This window comes from Pelodiscus sinensis, chromosome 1 (assembly GCF_052426305.1).
Source record: "Pelodiscus sinensis isolate ZL-2025 chromosome 1, ASM5242630v1, whole genome shotgun sequence".
In the NCBI taxonomy this organism is placed as follows: Eukaryota; Metazoa; Chordata; order Testudines; family Trionychidae; genus Pelodiscus; species Pelodiscus sinensis.
The window spans coordinates 202,378,460-202,404,175 of record NC_143052.1 but is presented as its reverse complement, the minus strand read 5'-3'; the positions used below and the strand labels follow the sequence as shown (position 1 = coordinate 202,404,175).

General features: G+C 43.3%; 1 protein-coding gene across 1 annotated transcript in view; it reads right to left on the bottom strand.

Moving 5' to 3' along the window:
• The window catches only part of CFAP47 (cilia and flagella associated protein 47), a 651,639-nt gene that overhangs the window by 440,847 nt on the left and 185,076 nt on the right, over window positions 1-25,716 (bottom strand). The window contains exon 33 of the mRNA XM_075913261.2: window positions 17,839-18,034. Within this exon, the coding sequence (XP_075769376.2) occupies window positions 17,839-18,034 (196 nt within the window). The remainder of the gene's footprint in view (window positions 1-17,838; window positions 18,035-25,716) is intronic.

The following is a 25,716-nucleotide window of genomic DNA, read 5'->3' as shown; positions in this document are numbered from 1 at the left end:
CTGCTGTGCTAGGCAGATGTGGAGAACCCCTGGCATGGCTGGACTATTTGTCATTCACCTGTCACTGAATAGTCAGATACTATTTTTCTCACAGTTCAACAGCAACATGTTTATCATTCATTTTTCTTTCATTAAGAAAACCAAAATTATATGTATTGTCAAGCATTTGGACCAGACAACTCTCATCATTTATGTCTGTTTCTCAAGGTTATTAGCTAAAAAAACAATTAAAAGCCTAATTTGGGTTAGACCCAATATTATATAGGCCATTTTGAATAAATATACCCCAATACATAAATACCTTATTTATTTAAATATTGTGTATCATTTCAACACACAAATAAGACAAGATAGACAGCCAATTTCTAGGGATTATTACATTCCTCTCATCTTTCAGCATGCTGTTTTATGTCAGCACAGAATGTGAAATAATGAAAATATACTGCTTATTACTGAAAATAGATATGTAGGATCTTACCAAACTCATGGCCCATTTTGATCCATGTCAAAGTCTTCAGATTTTAAAAATAATAAATTTCAAGATTTTAGTTATTTAAATGTCAGATGTCATGGTATTGTAACTGTAGGGGCCCTGACCCAAGAAGGAGTTGTGTTTGGGTCACAAAGTTATTGTAGACGGGATGTCCTTACTTCTGTATGGCTGCAGGCAGCGGTGCTACCTTCAGAGCTGGCCAGCCAAGAAGCAAGGATGGCATGGAATAGTATCTGAAGGCACAGCTGCTGCCAGCAGCAACATAGAAGAAAGAATGGCATGGAATGGTATTGTCACCTTTACTTCTATGCTGCTGCTTGTGGAACTGGGCCATTAGGCAGCAGCCACCACTGTCCAGCAACCTAGTTCTGAAAGCAGTCATGCAGAAATAAAGGAAGTGTGATATGGCATTGTCAACCCTACTTCTATGCTGCTTTCAGAGCTGGGCAGCTGGGCAGCTGGACAGCGGTGGCTGTTAGCTGGATGCCCAGCTCTGAAGACAGAGTCCTAGTAGTGGCAGTGCAGAAAAGCGTGGCAAAACCATGATTCCTCCCTAAAATAACCTTGTAACCCCCTATAATTCACACTGGGCAGGACCCCCAATTTGAGAAATTCTAGTCTCCCCCATGAAATCAATATGGTATAGGGTAAACGTACACAGAAGACTAAATTTCATGAGGGGGGCTACATTTCACAAACCTTGATGCTTTTTTCATGGCTCTGAATTTGGTAGGACCCTACTTATACGAAATTCTTTGGACATACATAGCCAACAGTGATTCCCACATACACAACATTAAACAGCTAAACAGTTAATTCACTGACATGACTAAACCAAACTACACTAATCTGCCTATCCAATGTGACTTTTGGATTTCACATCTAAAAGATCTTTCAAAAGTAGCTGAAGCATATAAGATTCAAAAGGTTTACCCAGTGCAACTAGGTTTACATAAAAAAATCTTAAACTCAATAATGTGCATACTCTTTTCTTTTCTATTAAGGACTAAGTGCTTAGAACTGATTGTTCTTACATATAAACTGCCAGTTTGTTGAGAATCAAGTGTCCTGGAACTCTCTCCAATTTGGACAGAGTATCTAGGGGTATGTCTACACTACAAAGTGAATTCGAACTAACGGACGTTAGTTCGAATTAACTTTGATAGGCGCTACACAAGTGCTCCGCTAGTTCGAACTTAATTCGAACTAGCGGAGCGCTTAGTTCGAACTAGGTAAACCTCATTCTCGAGGACTAAGCCTAGTTCGAACTTACTAGTTCGAATTAAGGGGTGTGTAGCCCCTTAATTCGAACTAGTGGGAGGCTAGCCCTCCCCAGCTTTCCCTGGTGGCCACTCTGGCCAACACCAGGGAAATTCTATTGCCCCCTCCCGGCCCCGGAGCCCTTAAAGGGGCACAGGCTGGCTACGGTGCCCGTGCCAGGTGCAAGCCTGCCAGCACCCAGCTAGCAGACCCTGCACCTGGCACGGCTTGAGCCAGCCACCTGATGCCCCCCAGCCCTCCCCCTCTTCCCGGGACCAGACTGGCGGCTCCCGGGAGCTTGCCCGGGACCGCAAGAGGCGGGCACCCACCTGGTCTAGTGCGAACATCGTGGACCTCATCCACGACCTCCGCACTAGGCAAAGGAAAGTGGCCGGCTAGGGCAGGAGAGCTGCCAGCCTGGCCACCCAGGAGCAGGTGTGCATGAAAATCAAGGTGGTCCACTGAGACCCCCGACCCTGAGCTTACAATGGCCGCACTGGGTAAGAACAAAGGTCCATCGAGCCCAGTAGCCTGTCTGCCGACAGCGGCCAACCCTAGGGACCCTGGAGGGGATGGACTGAAGACAGTGACCAAACCATTTGTCCCGTGCCATCCCTCTCCAGCCTTCCACAAACTTTGGCCAGGGACACAACTCCTACCCCCTGGCTAATACCACTCTATGGACCCAACCTCCATCACTTTATCTCACTTCTCTTTAAACTCTGATCTAGTTCTAGCCTTCACAGCCTCCTGCAGCAAGGAGTTCCGCAGGTTGACTCTTTGCTTTGTGAAGAACAACTTTCTGTTACTAGTTTGAAGCCTGCTACCCATTCCTTTCCTTTGGTGTCCTCTAGTCCTTCTATTATGGGAAGTAATGAAGAACTTTTCTTGATGCACCTTCTCCACCCCACTCATGCCTTTATAGACCTCTATCCTATCCCCCCTCAGTCTCCTCTTCTCTAAACTGAAAAGTCCCAGTCTCTTTAGCCTCTCTTCATATGGGACCTCTTCCAAACCTCTGATCATTTTAGTTGCCCTCCCCTCTCCCACCCTCTCTCTTCCCCTCTCCCACATCCTATTCCCATTCTCCCAGAGTTTTGTTCAATAAAGAGAGAATCTATTTTTGACCACACGTTTTCTTTATTTTGTACATCAGGAAGGGGGGCTAGGGAAGGGTAAGTGGAAGGAGGTGAGGAAGGAATGGGGTACGAGCCCCCGATGGGGTGGACTGGGCTGGCTCTGTGGGCTTCTGGGGGTGGAAGCTCTCCTGCAGCCCCCCAATTGCCCCCTTTCCCCAGATGGCAGCCTGCGGCAAGTGCAGCCGGTCTGATGGCCGAGTGCTGTGATGTGCCCAGTGTGGGCACTCAGGGCACTCCAAGCCAGGACTGCTTTGCAAGCGGGGCACCCCTGAGAACTGTCTGTCCAGGGTGGGGGTCGGGACCCTTTAAGCACAGCCCACGGCTAGCCTAAGTCCTCTACGCTCTAAGTCCTCATCTGATGCCCTGCCAGCACTGCTTCCAGCCATCCTTAACCCCGGTTCAGGGTCCACTTAATGTGGACATGCTAGTTCGAATTAGCAAAATGCTAATTTGAAATAGTTTTTTAGTCTGGATGCGTTAATTCGAATTAGCTTAGTTCGAATTAACTAATTCGAACTAAGTTAGTTCGAATTAGCGCTTTAGTGTAGACATACCCTAGATTCCTAAAAAAATAGACACACAAATAATCCAAAACCTTCCTTTTCTTGCATCTAATTTTCTTTGCATTGCTCTATTTTGCACACATGAAAAAGTATTCTAAGTTAATGAAATTGGTTAAATTAATGACTCAGTGTGCAATTAAAATCCAAGTAAAAACAGTTTAATACTTGTACTCAAAGGACTATAGTCTCTCCTAAGTACTTGAATGCTTATTAGACTAGATCTTGAAACGTCAATTACTATATTTGCAGGCAAAAACAAGAAGGCAGTTTCTATAATACATAAAGAAAGTTTGTGATCTGTTTGTGATGACAATCAAACAGTAAAGAATAGAGTAACACCAGCCTATTTATATGTTTAAGCACCAACAAATTTCTTCTTAAGTATTAAAGTACAAAACATAACTATTGTATAGTTACACTGAGTGAAATAGTTTGTTATGGTATCGATAAGGAAAAGTCTGATTTTAATTATATGAGTCTCAGAAGCAGTGTTCCCTGTAAACTGTGTTCTTGTGCAGCTGCTCAGAAGATATTCAAATGCCACTCAGCTGATTAGCAGAGAACCTCAACTAGGTTTTTTGTTTCTACTGGTGGTGCCCATTCACACATGCTTTGGTGCACATAAAAGTATATAAAATCCACACATGGATGGAAAAGATTAGAGGGAACATTGGTCAAGAGACAAGTTTGGTGAACCTAACTATAGGACACAGAACAAGCTACTGGAACTTTGATATTCTGCATAACCATACCATACATAAGTCATAAGAACATACATAAGAACATAAGAACGGCCGTACTGGGTCAGACCAAAGGTCCATCTAGCCCAGTAGCCTGTCTACCGACAGTGGCCAGCACCAGGTGCCCCAGAGAGGGTGGACTGAAGACAATGATCAAGCGATTTGTCTCCCACCATCCCTCTCCAGCCTCTGACACACAGAGGCCAAGGACACCAATTTATCCCCAGGCTAATAGCCTTTTATGGACCTAACCTCCATGAAATTATCTAGCTTCTCTTTAAACTCTATTATAGTCCTAGCCTTCACAGCCTCCTCTGGCAAGGAGTTCCACAGGTTGACTACACGCTGTGTGAAGAAGAACTTTCTTTTATTAGTTTTAAACCTGCTCCCCAGAGCCCCAGATGATCCAATACTGACTAGATACCAGGAGAAGTACATCTGTTTCACTGGGAGTGCTGAGCATTGAACTTTTGGTGTGTGTATTCAGTAGATTAACTAATAATAAATACTGGTTAAGGGTATTACTGTGTAAAGGCTCTTTCACTGGGAAAATATCCCATTGGCCAATAGAAAGCCACTGAACTCAGGGGAAGGACCCAAAATTGTTTGGGTAACACCATCATTGGTAGGAATTTAAGGTGAGGTCTGAGAAAAATCTCATTCTTGTAAAAATAAAATCCACAGGAAACATCAGATAACTCAGCCACAACTCCTCCTGCAGAAATAATTGCTACCAGAAATGCAATTTTTACAGATAACAGATATAGCAACATTGTTGCCAGGAATTTAAAGGGGGCTACCATTAACCTTGACAGAACTAATATTCATGATGGCACTTTATCAAATCCCAGATAGTAATCGTTGACTAGACCTTCAAAATCTGGACACCAGAGCGTGAGAGAAAAATTAGAAAACCCCTTTATTGATGGATTAACTGCAGACAAGAAACACAATAAACTCTTAAGAAGCTAACTGAAAGGATGGATGATTTCAGATGAAAAAAGTAATTCAGTATGTGACTAATGTCTGAGAGACAGGGTGATAAAAAATGAGATCAAGACCTCATGGAAAATCCCTTCCATTTAGTAGTGTATGTTGCTCCAATGGAATCTTTCCTGCTGCTCAGTTAGGGTATGTCTACACTACAAAGTTAGTTCGAACTAACAGATGTTAGTTCGAACTAACTTTAATAGGCGCTACACTAGCGCTCCGCTAGTTCGAATTTAATTCGAACTAGCGGAGCGCTTAGTTCGAACTAGGAAAACCTCATTTTACGAGGATTAAGCCTAGTTCGAACTAGCTAGTTCGAATTAAGGGGTGTGTAGCCCCTTAATTCGAACTAGTGGGAGGCTAGCCCTCCCCAGCTTTCCCTGGTGGCCATTCTGGCCAACACCAGGGAAACTCGTCTGCCCCCCTCCCGGCCCCGGACCCCTTAAAGGGGCACGGGCTGGCTACGGTGCCCGTGCCAGGTGCAAGCCTGCCAGCACCCAGCCAGCAGACCCTGCACCTGGCACGGCTTGAGCCAGCCACCTGATGCCCCCCAGCCCTCCCCCTCTTCCCGGGACCAGGCTGGCGGCTCCCGGGAGCTTGCCCGGGACCGCAAGAGGCGGGCACCCGCCTGGGCTAGTGCGGACATCGTGGACCTCATCCACGACCTCCGCACTAGGCACAGGAAAGTGGCCGGCTAGGGCAGGAGAGCTGCCAGCCTGGCCACCCAGGAGCAGGTGTGCATGAAAATCAAGGGGGTCCACTGAGACCCCCAACCCTGAGCCCTGAGCTTACAATGGCCGTACTGGGTCAGACCAAAGGTCCATCTAGCCCAGTAGCCTGTCTGCCGACAGCGGCCAACCCTAGGGACTCTGGAGGGGATGGACCGAAGACAGTGACCAAGCCATTTGTCTCGTGCCATCCCTCTCCAGCCTTCCACAAACCTTGGGCAGAGACACCACTCCTAACCCCTGGCTAATACCACTCCATGTACCCAACCTCCATGACTTGATCTCACTTCCCTTTGAACTCTGTTCTAGTTCTAGCCTTCACAGCCTCCTGCAGCAAGGAGTTCCACAGGTTGACTCTTTGCTTTGTGAAGAACAACTTTCTGTTACTAGTTTGAAGCCTGCTACCCATTCCTTTCCTTTGGTGTCCTCTAGTCCTTCTTTATGGGAACTAATGAAGAACTTTTCTGTATGCACCCTCTCCACCCAGTTCCTGCTTTTAAAGACCTCTATCCTGTCCCCCCTCCGTCTCCTCTTTTCTAAGCTGAAAAGTCCCAGTCTCTTTAGCCTCTCTTCATATAGGACCTGTTCCCAACCCCTGATCATTTTAGTTGCCCTCCCCTCTCCCAGCCTCTCTCTTCCCCTCTCCCACCTCCTTTTCCCAGTCTCCCCCAGTTTTGTTCAATAAAGACAGATTCCATTTTTGAACACAATTGTCCTTTATTTTGTATATCAAGAAGAGGGGCTAGGGAAGGGTAAGTGGAAGAAGGTGAGGGAGGAATGGGGTACGCACCCCCGATGGGGAGGACTGGGCTGGCTTTGTGGGCTTCTGGGGGTGGAAGCTCTCCTGCAGCCCCCCAATTGCCCCCTCTCCCCAGATGGCAGCCTGCGGCAAGTGCAGCTGGTCTGATGGCCGAGTGCTGTGATGTGCCCAGTGTGGGTACTCCGGGCAATCCAAGCAAGGACTGCTTTGCAAGTGGGATACCCCTGAGAACTGTCTGTCCGGGGTGGGGGTCAGGACCCTTTAAGCACAGCCCTCGGCTAGCCTGAGACAGCATCTTCACGCTCTAAGTCCTCCTCTGATGCCCTGCCGGCACTGCTTCCAGCCATCCTTAAGCCTGGTTCAGGGTCCACTTAATGTGGACATGCTAGTTCGAATTAGCAAAACGCTAATTCGAACTAGTTTTTTAGTCTGGATCCGTTAATTCGAATTAGCTTAGTTCGAATTAACTAATTTGAACTAAGTTAGTTCGAATTAACGTTGTAGTATAGACGTACCCTAAGACAATTTGAACATTTCTTGAGCACATGCGCTTTTATTCAGGCATCAACTATGCAGTATGGTGGAGAGCTCAGAGGCTGGCATGCACAGATCTGTCCTGATTCTAAAATAGGTGCTGGCCAGTTGGTACCCTGATAGAAAGCTGATATAGATCTGTGAACTAGAACTGTCTTGGATGTTCTGGTGCTGCTAAGATTAATATTGCATTGTCTGTGTTCAGGTTCTTGAGTACCACAGGGATAAGGAGGACAGAAGGAAATACATATAGCAAATGATTGGTCTATAGCAAGAGAAATGCCCCTATTAATGAACCCAGACTCTAGCTTGAAGCAAAATCTTTTTCATTTGATGTTCAGGTTGGTAGTGAGCAAATCTATTTTGGGTATCCCCACTGATGGAAATTTTGGAGGAGGATTTGGATTTGTGAGATGGAAAACTTTGCAGATAACTATTTTGAGTAATTTTGTAGTAAGTCAAAATAGTTAGTCCAAAGCTGACTGCAAAGAGTTTCAAAGGGATCTCACAACACTAGGTAATTGGGCAACACAATAGCAGATGAAATTCAGTGCTGATAAATTAGAAGTATTGCATATGGAAAAGTATAATCTCAACTATGAACACAAAAATGATGGGATTTGTCAAGGCTGATGCCCCATTCTGGCACGATGAATGCAGAAGTGCGGGTCCGCAAAAGTACCCCAAAACCTTATCTTTCCACGGTTTAGTATAAAACTTCCCCCCAAAATCCTAAAAACCTAGATTTTGGGAATACAAATCCACTGCAACCACCCAAGTAATAGTAAGAAAACGAGGGAAGAGATCACTTGGGAAATCTCATCCCTAAAGTAAAACCAGGACACAAAAATTAACCAATACCAGGTTAATAAAAAAAGAAAGAACTTTTATTATCACCACAATACTCCTGTGACAAGCATAGTTGGATTGGCTAGATGGTAAGAGTCACCAATTAATAATTCATGGGGAATTTTCCCATGGGAACAAAAGTTAGTTACAAAAGAGAGGAAAACCCATTTCTAAATGCACAGACATCAGATTCCCATTCCCAAACCATAAAACAATAAAACAGATTTATCTAGACTTTACCCTACTTACAGATGGTAAAGAGTCTTCTTGGAGATAAATGTGTTGTCTGTCCCCCTCAGTATCTGGAGAGACAACTGACCAGGGACAAAGGAGGGAAAAACCAAAAATTCCTTTGTCCCAGTTTCAAATTCCTATCTGCATTTCTATTGGCTGAATGCTACCTGGCTAGGTATAGGGACATAGTTAACCCTTAAGTCCCCAGGCTGCTGGCCATCATAGCTGTTACCATTCAAGAAAGAGACCTTGGAGTCATTGCAGATAGTTCCCTGAGAACATTTGCTCAATATACAGTGCAGTCTAAAAACTAAAAAGCTAACATAATATTGGGAATCATTAGGAAAGGAATAGATAAGACAAAAAATATCATATTGCCTCCATATAAATGACATATAAAGTCATTGTATGACTACATCTTGAATACTATATGAAGATCTGGTCACCCCCTCCAAAAAAAAAAAAGATGTATTGGATTTAGAAAAGGAACAGAAAGGGCAACAGAAATGATTAGGGGTAAGGAACAGCATCCATATGAGGAGAGATTAATAAAACTGTGATTTTTCAGCTTGGCAAAGAAATGACTAAATGATGGGGGGATATGTTAGCGATCTAGAAAATCACAAATGATGTGGGGAAAGAGAATAAAGAAATGTTATTTACTCCTTCACTAACATAACACAAGAATTAAAATAAATTAAAATCGGTCTTGCATGATATTCTTATCAATAAACTAGGCAAATACAACTTAGATGGGGCTACTATAAAGTGGGTGCATAACTGGCTGGATAACCGTACTCAGAGAGTAGTTATTAATGGTTCACAATCCTGCTGGAAAGGTATAATAAGTTCCGCAGGGTTCCGCAGGGGTCTGTTTTGGGACCAGCTCTGTTCAATGCCTTCATCAACTAGTTAGATATTGGCTTAGAAAGTACACTTATTAAGTTTGCAGACGATACCAAGCTGGGAGGGATTGCAAGTGCTTTGGAGGATAGGGTCATAATTCAAAATGATCTGGACAAATTGGAGAAATGGTCTGATGTAAACAGCATGGAGTTTAATAAAGACAAATGCAAACTGCTCCACTTAGGAAAGAACAATCAGTTTCACACATACAGAATGGGAAGTGACTGTCTAGGAAGGAGTACGGCAGAAAGGGATATAGGGGTTATAGTGAATATGAGTCAGCGGTGTGATGCTGTCGCAAAAAAAAGAAACATGATTCGGGGATGCATTAACAGGTGTGTTGTGAGCAAGACATGAGAAATCATTTTTTCACTCTACTCTGTGCTAGTTAGGCCTCAGTTGGAGTACTGTGTCCAGTTCTGGGCACTGTATTTCAAGAAAGATATGGAGATATTGGAGAGGGTCCAGAGAAGAGCAACAAGAACGATTAAAGGTCTAGAGAACATGACCTAAGAAGGAAGACTGAAATAATTGGGTTTGTTTAGTTTAGAAAAGAGAAGACTGGAGGGTGGGGGACATTATAGTAGTTTTCAGGTATCTAAAAGGATGGTATAAGGAATAGGGAGAAAACTTGTTCATCATGGCCTCTGAGGATAGAATAAGAAGCAATGGGCTTAAACTGCAGCAAGGGAGGTTTAGGTTGGACATTAGGAAAAAGTTCCTAACTGTCAGGGCAGTCAAACACTGAAATAAATTGGCCAGGGAGGTTGTGGAATCTCCATCTGTGGAGATATTTAAGAGTAGGTTAGATAAATGTCTATCAGGGATGGTCTAGACAGTATTTGGTCCTGCCATGAGGGCAGGGGACTGGACTCGATGACCTCTCGAGGTCCCTTCCAGTCCTAATATTCTATGATTCTATGATTTATAGACAGCAGATTTACACCAAATTATTTCTTCAACACATGGAACTCTTTGCCAGGAGATGGTGGAAAGGCCCAAACTGTAACAGGGTTCCAATAAGAAAAAAATAAGTTCAAAGAGGGGGAGGTGCATGAATGGCTACTAGCCAGAATGGGTAGGAATAGTGTCCCTAGCCTCTGTTTGACAGAAACTGGGAATGGGCGATAGGGGATGGATCATTTGATGATTGCCCCTTCTGTTGATTCCTTCTGAAGCATTTAGATTGGCCACTGTTGGAAGACCAGATACTGGGTTAGACGGACCATTTGTCTGACCCAGTAAAACTATTCTAATGTTTTTATATAGCACCTAAATGTACCTGCACTCTGAGGTAACCCACTAGACTCCACTCCCCTTACAGAGCTAAGATAGAGCCCAGGAGTCCTAACAGCCTCTCCCTCAGTCAGTCTCAGTCTCTCAGTCTATCTGTGTTGCAGTCTGTCTCTCTCCCTTCCCTCCTCCCCCAGTTAATAAGAAAGTAAGACCATATATTAAAATTGTAAGGCTAACCAGCGTCCCTTAAGTGACTTGCCACAAGATGTCAGAACACGTTAATATTAGAGCTGAGTGGATCTAATATTTATTTAAATTTTCTTTTTTTTAAATAGGAATTTGATACAAGATTCCTGTCAGATAATTGCTAAGTAATCCCTCCCCCCACCTCCAACCCTACCCCATTTGCTGCTTGGCTTGTACTGAGCATGCTCAGTAAAACTGCTGAAGCTGCTGTTCTCATCTGCCCCCCTCCATGCTCTCATTCTTCCCCCTTCCCTCAATCGGGACATGCACAGGTTACCCATGTAAAAAAATCTGAAATGGCGCCTCTGCAAATGAGCGAAGCATCCAATCGTTGGGCAGTGATGATTTTTAAAAAAAAGCCAATTAACAAACACTATGACCCTGCCATTGAAGATGCCTTTTAACAGTTGCATCAATAACTTTTCATTTAAAAACAGTATCTATGCAGGGGTGGAGAGCCCCAAGCCTCATGGGTTGAATCCAGTGCATGAGGGAGAAGACGTTGCTGCTCATCATCCCCCTGGCTAGGAGAATGCGGTGCTGGAAACTGCTCATAGGAGGGTTTCCCTACTGCCCCCATTGGCCAGATTTCTTCCAATGGGAGCAGTGGGGAGCGCAGAGCAAGGTAAGCACCCCTCACACTCCCATCATAGCCAGTCCCCTCACCTGCATCCTTCTCCCATGTCCCCATCCTGCCCAGCTCTCCCAGCCCTGGTCAGCTCCTGCACCCTCCCACCCTTCCTGACACCCCACACTCAGCCTTCTCCAGCACCTCCTTCCCAGACCACTCGCTCCAGCACCCTACCTCCCACTCAGATCCCCACCCCCATCCCTATCCCACTCCTTGGTAGCCCCCTCCCACACATTGAACCCCTCATTTTGGTTTCATCCCAAAACAGGGGGTTGGGGGGGGCTTGCAAAATCTACTAACCCTGAGACCCAAAAAAAGTTCATCTGGCCTGTGGGAAGTCCTAAAGCTTGGTACTCTCTACCTCCTCTCCCCTCCCTCCCCCATTTTGGGGCTGGAGCACCAGGGAAGCGAGATATCTCAGTTGGGGGCCACATTAGTGAGGGTTGGGGTTTTTTTGGGAGGGGGTGGTACAGGCTGAATCAAATGACACCTACAAAAAGCTGTCCAGGTCCACTTTTGCCAAATGCTAAGCACTGTGGAATAAAACTGGAGACTGAGTTATTGGAGCAGAAATTGTAGAAGCAGAATGCAAGCTACAGTTCATTCAGCCAAACAAGACAAGACAGAATGCTATGTTCATGGCTGTAGAGAGAATTCTGCACATACTGAATGAACAAGGAGAAGGGGCCATCAGAAATGTATTTCCAGCACTCAAAATTAACATGTAAGTAGCAGTTCTTTGCTTTACACTTTTATTTTTGTTTAAAAAAACCCTGATCATTCTGTATTTAACTTAATTAACAACGTCTATTAACTATTCTACAGGCTGAATGCAACAGAGCTGGCCTTCTTGGCAGAATATGCCATGGTCATAGACCCAATGTCGAAGGCACTAAATATTCTCCAACAGAGACCAACGCACAAATGGGATGGCTGCTTCCTGCACTATACCAGCTGGATACAAAACTGCAAAGGCTCAAAATTCATACCTGTGAATGCAGTCACAATAAATACATTTCTGTAATTTGATTCCTGTATTTAATTTGGTCAGTCTTCAGCTTTATAAATTAAGGCTGTGACCACATTTAAATTCCAGATTTGAAATATAAATGTATAGTATGTGTGTGTATATAGTATATACTGTATATAATATACATACATACATACACACATACTAGTATATATATATACACATGCACTATATAGGAGTGTGTGTGTGTGAAAAATAATGGTACCCTACAATAACTCGGGTGGTTAACTATAGGACGGCTTTTTACTTCTGGATACTTAAGTACCATTAAGATGCGATACTTTTATACGTTTACTCAAGTAGTTTTCCAGAAGAATACTTTGACTTTTACTTACTTTCAAAGTAGCAGTACTTTTACTCAAGTAACTTTTTGGGGTACTTTTTCCACCGCTGCATTGGGGAGGGGCATAGGCAGGAGGTCTGCAGGCAAAGCCCCAGTGGGTTGCATTGAGCTGTGGGCCACAGGTTGCCCAACACTGGCCTAGAGTCACATGCTGAATAACGAGCAAAAAACAAAATATTTAAAAAGCTCCTCATGAAATGAACACTGTCCATTCAAGGCACTAAATAATGTAGATGTCCTGTATAAAGACTGTATAAAGTATGTGATCATATAATTAAAGATTGTATCATACTGCATACAAATAAGGGGCCAAATGAAGGGTGCACTGGCAACACATTACATTAACCAATTTCATTATACTGCTGAGAGGACACATAAAAACTAACGGACTGAAAAAACTGGCTAAAAGCAGGTATAGTCAAAGCAGTCACGATGTAAACTTCCACACAGAGAATACATACATTTTACACACACACACACACACACACACACACACACACACACACACACACACACACACCACTTCTGCTCTTCTAGTCCGAGACTTCTCTGAAAACAGAAAAATACTAATTATGCTAAATTGTGAGGGGACTTTGTGGTATATAAGTGTCTATGAGGGATGAGACAATGACCATAAAACTCATTTTCACTTGTTATCTATGGCCAAATATGAAACCAATTCTTCACAAATGAGCACATTAACCTACTGAGCCATCTGCCCCATTATGATGATTTAATACAAACATTTTATTTCTGAGTATCCAATTACCTAATTAAACTTGTCATCATTTTTGAGTGCCAATTCTAAACCTATTGTAGAAAGCTCTTAGAACGAAATAATTGTTTAATCCTGCTTTAGACCTGAAGATAAATTGTACAGTACTAATTCATTTTTAAAAACAATATATGATACTAAGCTACAAAGTACTGCCAGGAGGCAAAAAAAATTGTTGCTTACCCTACTGGAACTGTGGTTCTTCAATATGTATTGTTCACAAGTATTCTGCTTCCATTTTGCATGCATCCCCACGTGCTGGAGCTCAGAATCTTTTAAGCAGCATTGTCCACTGAAACTCACCCTGTGCCCTTATCCTCCCCCCCCCCACCACCACCACCACACACACGTGAGGGCATACAGAGAAAAGTGTGGACCAACTGCCCCTTCATTCCCCCACTGATAAGAAGTTCAAGTGTTCTTAGATTCTGTGGTAGCAAAAAAGGAGGATTGTTTGAGGAATGTATATGGAGAACACATCTAAAAAAAACCCACTTACTGGAGGGGTAACTATTTTCTCTACTTCAAGTGTTTGACCATATATATTTTATTTCTGATTACTCATAAGCAGTCCTGGAAGTGGGTGTTCTCCAAAGGTGCTGGAACCTTTGCAGAAGTGGGGAGAGCCAAGGCCAAAGTTCCCCTTCCCTCTTCGACGCTGCTCTCTCTTCTGGTGCTACAGCAGCCAGGTGAAAGGTATAATTGCAGCATCTCCCCAGCAGAATCTATTATTTTGCTGGGGGCAGGGAGGGCAGGAAGGGGATCTGCAGGGGACATGAATTCTCGGCTTACATTTCTGTTGTTAAAAAGTGAGGGGACATGGTCCCTGATTACTCAGGTCCATCACCAGGAGCTCAGAGTCTACTTAAATAACTAAGACAGACAAGGGAATAATGCGTTTAATATATATTGACTCCAAGTAGATGCCCTCCAGACATCAGTACATTCAAATAAGCCAGAGGCTCACATGGGGATTCCATGAACCACAGAAGGACGATGATGTTGAGATCCCAAGAAGAAGCTAGGTATTTGACAGGGCACTATGACAGCAAAAGTCCTTGAGAAATCTTGTCACACTGGGTTGTCAGTATCAGTGTTCTCACATACATATCAGTGAGAAGAACTCCGTCATCTGAAGAAGTGGGCTGTGCCCACAAAAGCTCATGATACCATCTACATGTTTTCTTAGTCTATGAAGTGCTACCAGACCATTTGTTGTTTTTTAAGTTTATCCTGTACAGACTAACTCGGCTACCCCCCGAGTCTTCTCACAATCAGAGTATGACATTCAGAGACTACAGCTAAGCGGATTTCAGGGAACTTAATGCAAGGCCATTTTCTTTCAGGGATAATATATAAGCTAGAACCACTGGTTTTTAAGCTTCAATTGGGTCCACATTGACCTGGGCTGCCCATATAGAAAATCATTTCAGATTTTGCAGCATAGGTTTTTACTGTGGAGGCATTCTTAAACAGTTCATATTGTTTTTCCAGTAAGCACTCAGACCATCAGATATAGCAGTATTTGGCCTTAAATGTGAAACACTACGTCCACACAGTCAGGGAGATAACTGGAGGTTCACTGGACTACCGGAGAAGATCCAAGAGCCAGAACTGTCTCAGCTAATATGGGATTTCAAGATCACTGTGCCTGTGTCCCATCAGACCTTTTTTATCCTGTGAAGCAGCAGAACCAGAGGGAATGGACAGAGGAAGCTCTTAGACCACAGGAGGAAGAATGCATCATTAGGGATTTCACACGTATGCCTTCCCTGGAACAGAGCATCTTGCATTTGGCAGGCCCTGCTTATGTAAAACAGGTCTATGCCCAGGTCTCCCAATACCTGAAAGATAGGGTACATTATGGTGTCTCATAATCATTACATAAGGTTGGATACCAGTTTCTTGCTTAGTAAGTCTGACACACTCTTGTATATTCCTGGGAGGTAAAGTGCCATTAGGGTTACTAATATAGTTGGAAACATTCTCAGAGTTCGATGGCTACTAGCTTCAAATGAGATGGGTGTATGGCACCTGGTTTGTTGATATAATGCATTGCTGACGGATTGTCTCTCGTGATCTGCTGCACTGAATTTCACTGTGTTATATGGGAGATCTGTATTGGAGGGGAAGAGGACATTGATATGGAGGACTTTTGATGTATTTCAGTACAATTTAAGGATTTCGGAGGCTTTTTTGAGGAAAAAGCTCGGTAGAAATCTAGACACTAGTAGAACACCACCAGCTTCTGACTTGCTGGCAATAAAAAGGCATGGTAGAAGGGTCAATCCACCCTTTTTATGCTCTTGTATAGGAGAAACAGAGTGCAAGAATAGTTCCACCAGACACTGTTTACTTCTACAAAAAAGAATGCCACATATGCATGCATACCTAGGCTATGTCTAGACTACACTGATCTATCAGAAAAAACTCTGCAATTTGCGTACCTTTTTCCAATAGCTTTTTCGGAAGAGGCTTTTCCGAAATTTGGCCCATCTACACTGGGCCAAATTTAAGAAAAACCTCCTCTTTCGGAAGAGCCCTTCTTCCTCGTGGAAGGAGGAAGACAGGCCTTCTAAAAGAGTGCATCTGCTCTTCCACAAAAAAAGTGGAAGGGCAGACGTGTTCCCTGAAGACGGTGAGGTTTTTCAAACCGCATAGTGTAGACATAGCCATAGAATGGGATCCACATTGACACACTGACAGAAATCATATCTAGAAACAGAGGTAATGTTTCCAGCAGTTGAACTGACAATTTTTCAGATAAGACGACAAGAATTTTCCCAGTCAGGCTGATGCTATTACAATCAGCATTTCTACATCTTGTCTCAGTTTCTTTAAGACGTTTGGTATAAGAAGGATTGACAACTATAAGAAGTCCTCTTAGCACCTTAAAGACTAACAGATTTATTGGGCATAAGCTTTTGTGGACAATAACCCACTTTTTGTCAGTTGCATAGAGTCAAATATATAGACATTGTCTCCAGGGTCCACAAGATGAGGCAAGCTTCTCTTCCAGAATTTAGACTTATACCCCTCTGGACTAGGAATGTGAAAGGTTAACTAGAACCAGGCAATGCTTACTGATCTGTTACTACAGATGCTAACCGGTGGGGGCTGGGCAGCTCTCCACCTGTTGAGGGCATGAGGCTGCTCCAGCCCTGCTGCGAACAGGGTTTGCTCTTCAGCTTGAATCTCGCTTAGTTGGTTAACCAGTTAAACGTTAGTTAATCTAACATTTAACCAGTTAACTGATTAACCAGGATTTTACATCCCTACTCAGGACCAGAAACCCTGACACCTTGTATTTGTCTCTGTGGCAAATAGATCTATGACTGTGACCACACTTGTGAAAGTAGGTCTGAATAATGGAATCTTTATTGATCATTCCTGATCACATGAGAACTATCTGCTCTGATGAACTGGTAAGATTTGTTTTACTCTGTACAGGAGCAGAGCTATTGGGGTGATGCAAGGACAGATACCCTAGTTCCAATGACAAATTGTTCCCCCACTCTGCCCTTTTAGCCTTAGGTTGAGGAACACAAGGACACAAATGGCACAGGTGTGATTCCAGTGAGTATTGCAGGCCAAAAATTCCCATTTGAGCAAATGGGATGCATGTGCATGTAAATTTATGGACGCATAATCAAAGTACCATACTTTCAGTGACATACTGTCAGAATACCCTTAAGATATACAGAAACTAGGGATGTTAAATTTTGTTTAATCAGCTAATTGAGTAGTCAATGGAATTTCCATCAACTACTCAATCGGTTGATAAAGGGAGGAACTGCAGAACTGCAGAGGGATATGTGCGGGGAGCTAACCCCACTGTGTCTCTGCCTTTTAAAGCAGAAGCGCAGTGTCTAGGACTAGGCACAAGCTGGGAATCAGCTGATTCCCAAATGGCGCCTGGTCCTCCACTGTGGCTCTGCCTTTTAAATATAGTAAGAGCCAGGTACATCTGTGACTCCCTTGTCCTCCCTACCTCCTCCCTCCCCCCCATGAAGATGGTGCTCGGGGAAACTGACTTTTAAAACAGGCTACCCCAGCACCACCTCCTGCTCTTCCCCTTGCTGCCTCGATAGAACTGACAAACTGCCTCGATAGAGGCAGCAAGGGGGTGGAAGCAACTACTCAAGTAGTCACTTGACTACCTGATAAGCATATGTTTTTCAGGTAGTCAACTACTTGACTAGTCACTTACATCCAGTATTCCCTCCAAGTTGCACAACAGCAGAGCTTCACAGGTGTTTAAGCAGCCCTGCCCAGTCAGAGGCTCAGGGCTCCATGCACAGAGAGGGAACATTGCTTACATCCCTAACAAAACTGGGGCAAAATTACTAGGGAAGAACGAATAGTCCAAGTATTACTTTACCTTTTTGACAGTCCTTCCACACAATTTTTCTGGTTTTCTCATAATGTGTATTTAGCCAGATAAGGAGGAGTCTTTCAGATGGAGAATATATATTACTGGATAAAGGTTCAGTATTTATTCTTGGCATGCTTTGCTGGCTTTCCGAGTTCAACAGATCACTGATAGTAAGTGATGATATACGTGCAAGGACCAAAACCTGAAATTAGAAAAATATTTCCTCTTTTTACTAAGAAGTATAATAATTGCAATTCCAAGTAGAAGTAATAAAACACAAAAATATAATTATTTTTCAAATAAAGAAATACTTTCAGTTTTAAAGCTACCTGATAGATTTTAAATTGGCATAAAGACTGTGACGGACCAGGCCAGGTCTGGGCACGGCTGAGGGCATCCACTTAGGGTGAATTGCTCAAACTTGGGGCTCCTTACAGCCCCAGACTGGAGACCTTCCCAAATAGGCCACAAACCAGTCACACCGAGCACTTCAGCTTCCAATCTGGCCAGCCAGAAGCCTCACGAGCAAAACCTCTCAGATACCCCAGGTCTTCCTGTGCCCCAATCAGCCCTGAACCTAACACATAGGTGAGGGGTTACAGAACCCAATCTCACCTACCCTGAACGGGTTCTTCTGGTCCCAAGAAACCAGCCACAGGTCCCGATCAATTTACATTCTGGATCTTACCCACAAGACCACACTGAGCCAATCCTTTAGAATCTACAATCTAAAGGTTTATTACTAAAAGAAAGAAAAGCATGAGAGTAAGTACATTGTTAAAAGATAGTACATTACATGCATTGAATCACCCAGTTCTCAATACAGGCCCTTAGCAGTGATGTTATAAACTGCTATCTTAAAAGTCTCCAGTGTACATCCTATGTCAGGATGGGTCCACAGTTCTTTCTGGCTCGTGGTTCCCTGCAAGGCTGAATCTGGGATCAGGATCAAAATTGAAGGCCCTATGGAGGGTGCCACCTGGCACTTACATACCTCTCCTGGCATCTTCTTGGCTGCACAAGGTCACCTGGTCAGTGGCCTATCCCTGTGTTCCATGCTGGTAGCCCTTAGGTATCAGTCACATTCCTGACATGTGTATTGGCACCTAGAGATTCATTGTCTCCTTGCTAATTAGCATAGCCATAGGCTGAGCTTTCCTTCCACCTTTGCTCAGCCACAGAGAATTTTCCAGCATCTATACAGAATACATGTTTCTAACTCCACATACAGATATTATACCATTACATGAATAGCGCATGCAGAATCAGTAGAACAGAAGCTTTCATGTGACACCTCACATGGCCCCCTTTGTATACACTTTGGGGCAAACGCCCGCCCCCCACATGGGTGCAGCATAATCTGGCTGCTCCCCTTAAAAATCCAGTAACGTGACAAAGACATGTTACATTAATGAGGTAGAGCTATCAGTTTCCAGCTTTAAAAATAGTTTAAATTATTTTTCTTTCAAGAGTATCATTTGCAAATACTGAAGAGCATGAAAATTAACCATCTCATCAAACACCAAGAAAAAAAAATCATGAGGTAAAAAAGCCTAGGCATGAATTCAAGCCTATATGCACCTATAATCAGGGCTCAACAAATACGCTTGCCTGCGGTGAGTAGATATTACCATCTGGAGAGTAGCTATAGACATAGGCTTGTGTACTACGAGTGGCACAGCCCCATCCGCCGGCCGGGTGGAGAAGCGGAGCACCGCTGGGGAGGGGGAAGTGTGGCAATTCTCACCACCAGGCTGCCTGCGTGCCGCTCCAGCATGAGGAGATGGGGTGCGAACCAGAGGGTGGGACGTCGGCAGACACCAGGACGCTGACGTGACGTGGCATCGTGACGTCATGTCCGGCGACCGCTGGATTAAAAAAGGCTCCTGGAGCCCTGCAAATTGGAAGGCAGAAGCCAGGTAGGGCAGGGGAAGGGAGGAAAATAGAGGGAAGGGGCTTGTGCTGAGGAGAGGGGGTAGGTCAAGAGAAGAAAGGGGAAGGCACCAAGGGACAGGGTGGAGGAGAGACAAATGCCAGGGGGACAAGTGTAGACAATGAGGAAAAGGGATGCAGGGGAGGTGTAAGTGGGAGGGGGGACAGGGTGATGCTGGGAGAGGAGAGAGTAAGGGCATTGGGGATTAGAGGGGGAGGGGGAGGTCCTGGGAGAAGGCTTGAAAGAAGAGGTGGGCATGAGGAGGGTAGGGATGGAGCAAGACACGTGTGAAGGCACAAGGGCATGAGAGGAATGGGGGCAGAGGGTGGTGAGGGGGTGGGTATCAGGGGAAAAGGGGGCAGGGGCAGTGAGGGAAGTGGGAGGCACCAGGAGGGTGCAGGTGCCAGGGGACTCTGGGGGTGAAGCAGAAGGGCAGATACCTGCAGTGGAGGGACCAGCACCAGAGGAGAGAGGCAGGGCAGGTGTATAGAGAGAAGTGTTAAGAGAGGGGTTGAGGAGGGGTAGCTCACATGGTCAGAGTGGGGCTACTGAAGGAGTGGGCAGAGGGGGGAAAGAAGGGCTGGCAGAGAGGGGCAGATCTCAGGAAGGCTGAAGGCAGTGAGAATGGCAGGAGTCAGGACAGCAGAGGAGGGTGAGGGGTTGGGGGGCAGCAGGCACCAGGGGAGCTTATGGAGCAAGGGGAGGAGACATGGCAGCAGAGGGAAAAGGTAGAGGTTTATAAGATATTTATTAATAACTTGGGTGATAGTTATTAATATTTATTAATAACTTATTAGTAATTACTATTATTATTCTTATTAGGAATTTATGCCATTAAAAACAGTTTGGGGGGGGTGAGTCCCTTTCTTGTTTGGCGAATAGGGTTTTGCATAATTTGTCGAGCCCTGCCTATAATTATGCAAATATAGGATTAAAGTTGCTTTTCCATCCTCAAATACACAAATATGACATATTCACATGCATTTTCTTTCCACAATTATAATTTAAATTCAACAGTGAACAAACCATTTTTCCTAAAATCTTCAGAATTTTCCTTATCACTGTTAGAAATGGATCAAGCATTCTGTTAATGTTATGCAATTTGTCTTCTAACCAAAATACATTTTATAAGATCTATGTTTAAATAAATAATCCTTCTCTAGTCTCTATTCGGTTATCCGTTAAGCAATCAGTAACATAGCAGATATTATTTCAGATTCTTCTATAGGGGTTCCTTTAATTCCTGGATCAAATAAAATGCAAATGGAAGATTCTACACATACTTCGTTTCCAATTATTTTTGATGAGTTGGTAAAAAATAATCTGAACTTTTTGCATTCCCAGAGTAAGTCTGGAATCCAGCTACATCTGAAATACTAATAAATCCTGTAATTATTTCTTAAATCATGTTTATGAATGCAAACCAATTTAATCTGTTGACAATGTTTGCAACATCTCCTTCGTAGCTCATTTAATTTTTGGAGCAAAATTCACCTTCCAGTTTTTCTTTAACATTCTTCTAGTGTCATTATTAAATTTATATTATGGTGTTACTAAGGCGACCCTTCTTATTAGGGCCCCTATACCCACAGGGATTGATGTAGCTCCTGCGTCAATGAGTTTGCAATCTAAAGAAAGCCTTTTATAGACAGTGGAGAAAGAGGCAATCCAATTTTTTTCATAAACACATGCTATTTTTTATTTCCCAACTTTCTCTCATCCTTGCTATCAGATATTGGTTACAGAGCATTGAGAGGAAGAAGGTGTTGCTTTCTAAGCATAAATGACAACTTGGAAAAATGCAGAAAGATATTTAAAGAAAGAGCACAGAAGTTGGTTGCTGGAGTTAGTATCATTGACACAGTGTAAAGGATAATGGAGAATGTGCAAAGAGACCAGAATAAATAAGTAGCAAATATCAGAGATGGGAAGAACATTAAACGTTAAGACAACAAGCGTCAGTCTGATATAGTGGCAAAGTAGCAGCAATGGGTTAATATAAAAGGAGTCATGTGTTCACACCCATATGCAAACAAGATGTTCTTAGCATATGAGTTGTGTATGAATGAGAACGTGCACAACATGGATGCCCTGAATTCCAATAAGGAGGAAGTCACAGCATTCAAGAGGGGAGATGAGGACCTTGAAGGGACAATTTTAGCTGTCTAGAGAAAAAAAAGCTCAAATTTTAGAAATGTCATACATGAAGAAATGGCAAGATTTGAACAACGGTAAAATTTTGGCAGAGACACTACATATGTGAAGCAAGAAAGAGAAATAACTCCCAGGGTTATTGGCCTGATAGAAATGACAAACAGTGGTACAATCACCACTGAAAACAAATGTAGGAGAGGGGAAATAACTCACCCACAAAGGAATTCAATTTTGGCCATGTTAGATTTAAGGTATCCACAATGAAATGTGAGCAAAACAGAGATATTAGACTGCAAAGTTTGCAAAAAGTTAACAGCTGGGTTTATGCACTCTCACAAAATACACAAAGTTCAGAACTTCAACCCCATAAATTCTGAACCTCCACTTTCTCACCAACCTTTGTACTACAAATGGAGGAGATATCATGTAATAGATTCCTATATGTCTTCCTCTGATATCACTATTCAGGGAACGTTTCATAGCGGGTAAGTTCCAAAGATCAACAACATGGCTGTGTCTACATTGGCATCCCTTTCCGGAAAAGTGATGCTAATGAGACACTTCGGAATTGCAAATCCGCGGGGGATTTAAATATCCCCCGCGGCATTTGCATTTACATGGCTGCCGCTTTTTTCCGGCACAGGGTTTTTGCCGGAGAAAAGCGCCAGTCTAGACGCGATTCTCCGGAAAATAAGCCCTTTTCCGGAAGATCCCTTATTCCTTATTTCAAGTAGGAATAAGGGATCTTCCGGAAAAGGGCTTATTTTCCGGAGAATCGCGTCTAGACTGACGCTTTTTTCCGGCAAAAACCCCAAGCCGGAAAAAGTGACAGCCATGTAAATGCAAATGCCGCGGGGGATATTTAAATCTCCTGTGGATTTCCAATTCCGAAGTGTCTCATTAGCATCACTTTTCAGGAAAGGGATGCCAATGTAGACACAGCCTCTATGTTTCTGCACAGAAAACATTTAATTCACCTTCCTAGACCATCAACCCAAGCTGGATTACATCAGGCTATCTGTTCTGGGGGTGGAAAAATTTAAGTTATTGTAGAGTTGCCAGGTGTCTGGTATTCAACCATACAGTCCAGTTTTTGGGGCCTCTGTCCGGTAAAAAAATTCAGAAAATACTGGACATGCACAATGCTCCGTGCTCCTGAGCGCTGTTTAAGTGCATTGTGGAGTTATAGCTGGACTCACTCATGCTTCACCAGGACCGTGCGTGGGACAGGCAGCGCCCTGGGATCCGCATGTGCCTGAGTTAGTCCCGCTCCCTGCTGGCCAATTCCCTCCCCCCCACACACTCATTCCTGCTCCCCCCGACACCCCTCCCAGCAAGCCCTGCTTCCCTTTCCCCCCTCCTCCTTCCAGCCAGCCCCGCTCCCCTCCCGACCGGTCCCTCTGCCCACCCCCTCCACCTGATCAAGTGTGTCCGGTATTTTTCTGAAGCTACCTGGTAACCCTAAGTTATTCCCAGGAAGGAGAAAACTTGATCTAGCAAACACAGAGAAGGGGAGAGCCAGAGATATAAGCAAGGCTCAGGAGAAAAGCAGCAAAGCATGGGATAGTGCCAATCTTGTCTGCTGAAGCGAGGACTCTGGAGCTAAAATCCCAAGCAGAGAGTGGTCTGGATTCCCCTGTAAGCCACTGGGGAAGTGACACAGACCACAAAGGTGGTCAAAGTGGGAAAGTCACAAAGCTGGCCTAAGTGAGGGAATCATAGCTCCAGTTGCACCCTCCTCATGCAGGAGTGGGGAATAGCAGATCCAGCAGCCAAGCTCCATTTGCCAGGGGAGGCCCTGGAGATAGATTTGACCTGCCCCCAGAGTAGGGTTGCCAGATGGTTGAAACAAAATACCAAACACCCCTTCCCCCCCAAAATGGGAAAAAATTCTGTTGAAGGAAAAAAAGGGGGGGGGGGCAAAGTTGTTGAGCAAAAAAAATAAAATAAAATAAAACAGCTTTAAAACAGCATGTCCCTTTTAAGAGTGAGTGTAGGGATAGGAACAGGGAGAAGTTGAGCACTAAGACCCAGGGGTCAGCAGCCATTTTGTGTCGGCAGCCTTGCGGAACCAGGTAAGCATGGGGTCTGGGATCGGGGGGCTAGGGGTGTTGAGGGCCAGGGGTGGCTCAGGCTGGGTGGGGGTGGAGGCCGTGCGCTGAGTGTTTGTAGGGTTGCCAGGTGCCCGGCATTTTTGCCTCCTGCCCGGGGAAAAAAATCAGAAAATACCGGACATTTTAGGTGTCCGGTATTCTCTGAAATTTTTTACTGAGCATGAGTCGAAAATACCGGACTGTCCGGGTGAATACTGGACACCTAGCAACCATACACCCAGAGTGATCTTGCAGGGGAAAAGGAAGTCTTTGTTCTTTCTCATCCTCTACCAGGACTGTAGCCCTATGCAAGGTAGCTGCACACTATATTTCATGGGGGAGATCAGATTTCATGATTGTGACACATTTTTTATGGCCATTAATTTGGGAAGGCCTTACTAATGTGAAAAAAATCTATAATTTCTTGAAGCATATAGTACATTTAACGAATGCTCGCATTATGAACAGACTCCTATTTTGCAAGTGGACAGAGTAACATTTACATGTTTTAAGTTCCACCACTGTATTTAAGTATATTAGCAAACACAATTAATTGCATTAAAAATTAACTGTACTCCAAAAATGGAATCAGCTAAGGGTCCTTTATAACACTGATACTCAGGGTATGTCTATACTGCAAAAAAAGAAGTGTGTTTTTACCTCTAGTTAATCAACTTGATTTAAAATAGTAGTGAAGAAATAGCAACTTGGATTAGTAGTGCAAATTTAACTTCAGGCTCCTTTAGAAGATTTAATTCCAACTACTAACCCAAACTTAAAAAAACAAGATACCACATTTTCACTGCTGTTTTAATTAGCTAACTCATGTTAAGAACACATCTTTTTTATTTTTATTTTTTGTGAGGACTATATAGACATAACCTAAAAGAAAAAAAGTATATTGAAGCTCCTACTATGTCCTAATTTCCAGATCTAAAACTGGAAGAATAAAATAAAATGTAATGAAGTGGTGTATAGATGCCTTCCTCTAAAAATTGTGTTTTGCTATGTTCATGCATATGTTGAGCACATGAACTATGCTAGGATTAACCACTTTTAGACCAATATAAATCTAAATTATTATAAGCCATTTTTAAAGCTTTATGTTTTATAGAATCTTACCAACTAAAACAAAATGAATTGGATATTAAGTGTATATTTTTGTGATAATCTAGCGATAAAGGTATTATTTTTTATTTCAATAAGCAGTAGTATGTTAAAACTAAAATGTGTTCCAAAAAACAATCAAATTCTGAACACCATAAAAAGGCATGTGATACAAGAAAGCATTTTTGCTGCAAGAGATTCCTGTTATTCTTTATGGCATAGTTATGTTTCAAAATGATAGGAGCAAGACCTAAAATGTTTAAAGTCACAGAACTAGTAAAAATCTAAATAATATTTTTTTCATGATGTAATTGTTGATAAATATATTTATTCTCTTTTCCATTAATTACTGAACTGAGTGATATATAACAACATAATGAATTTTCCCTTTAACCTTTTGCAACTATTTGCTCTCATGTTATTTGTCCAATTAAAGTAGTCTTCACGACTTAGGGTCCAGCCTTTCCTCAGAATCTGTTCTTTGAAATTACACATGAATATCAGGAAAATCATTTCCATGTCAAGAAATATGAGCATAATTTCAGCTATGGACCATGTAATTAGAAATTATAAAAAATGATCAAATACATCTTAACT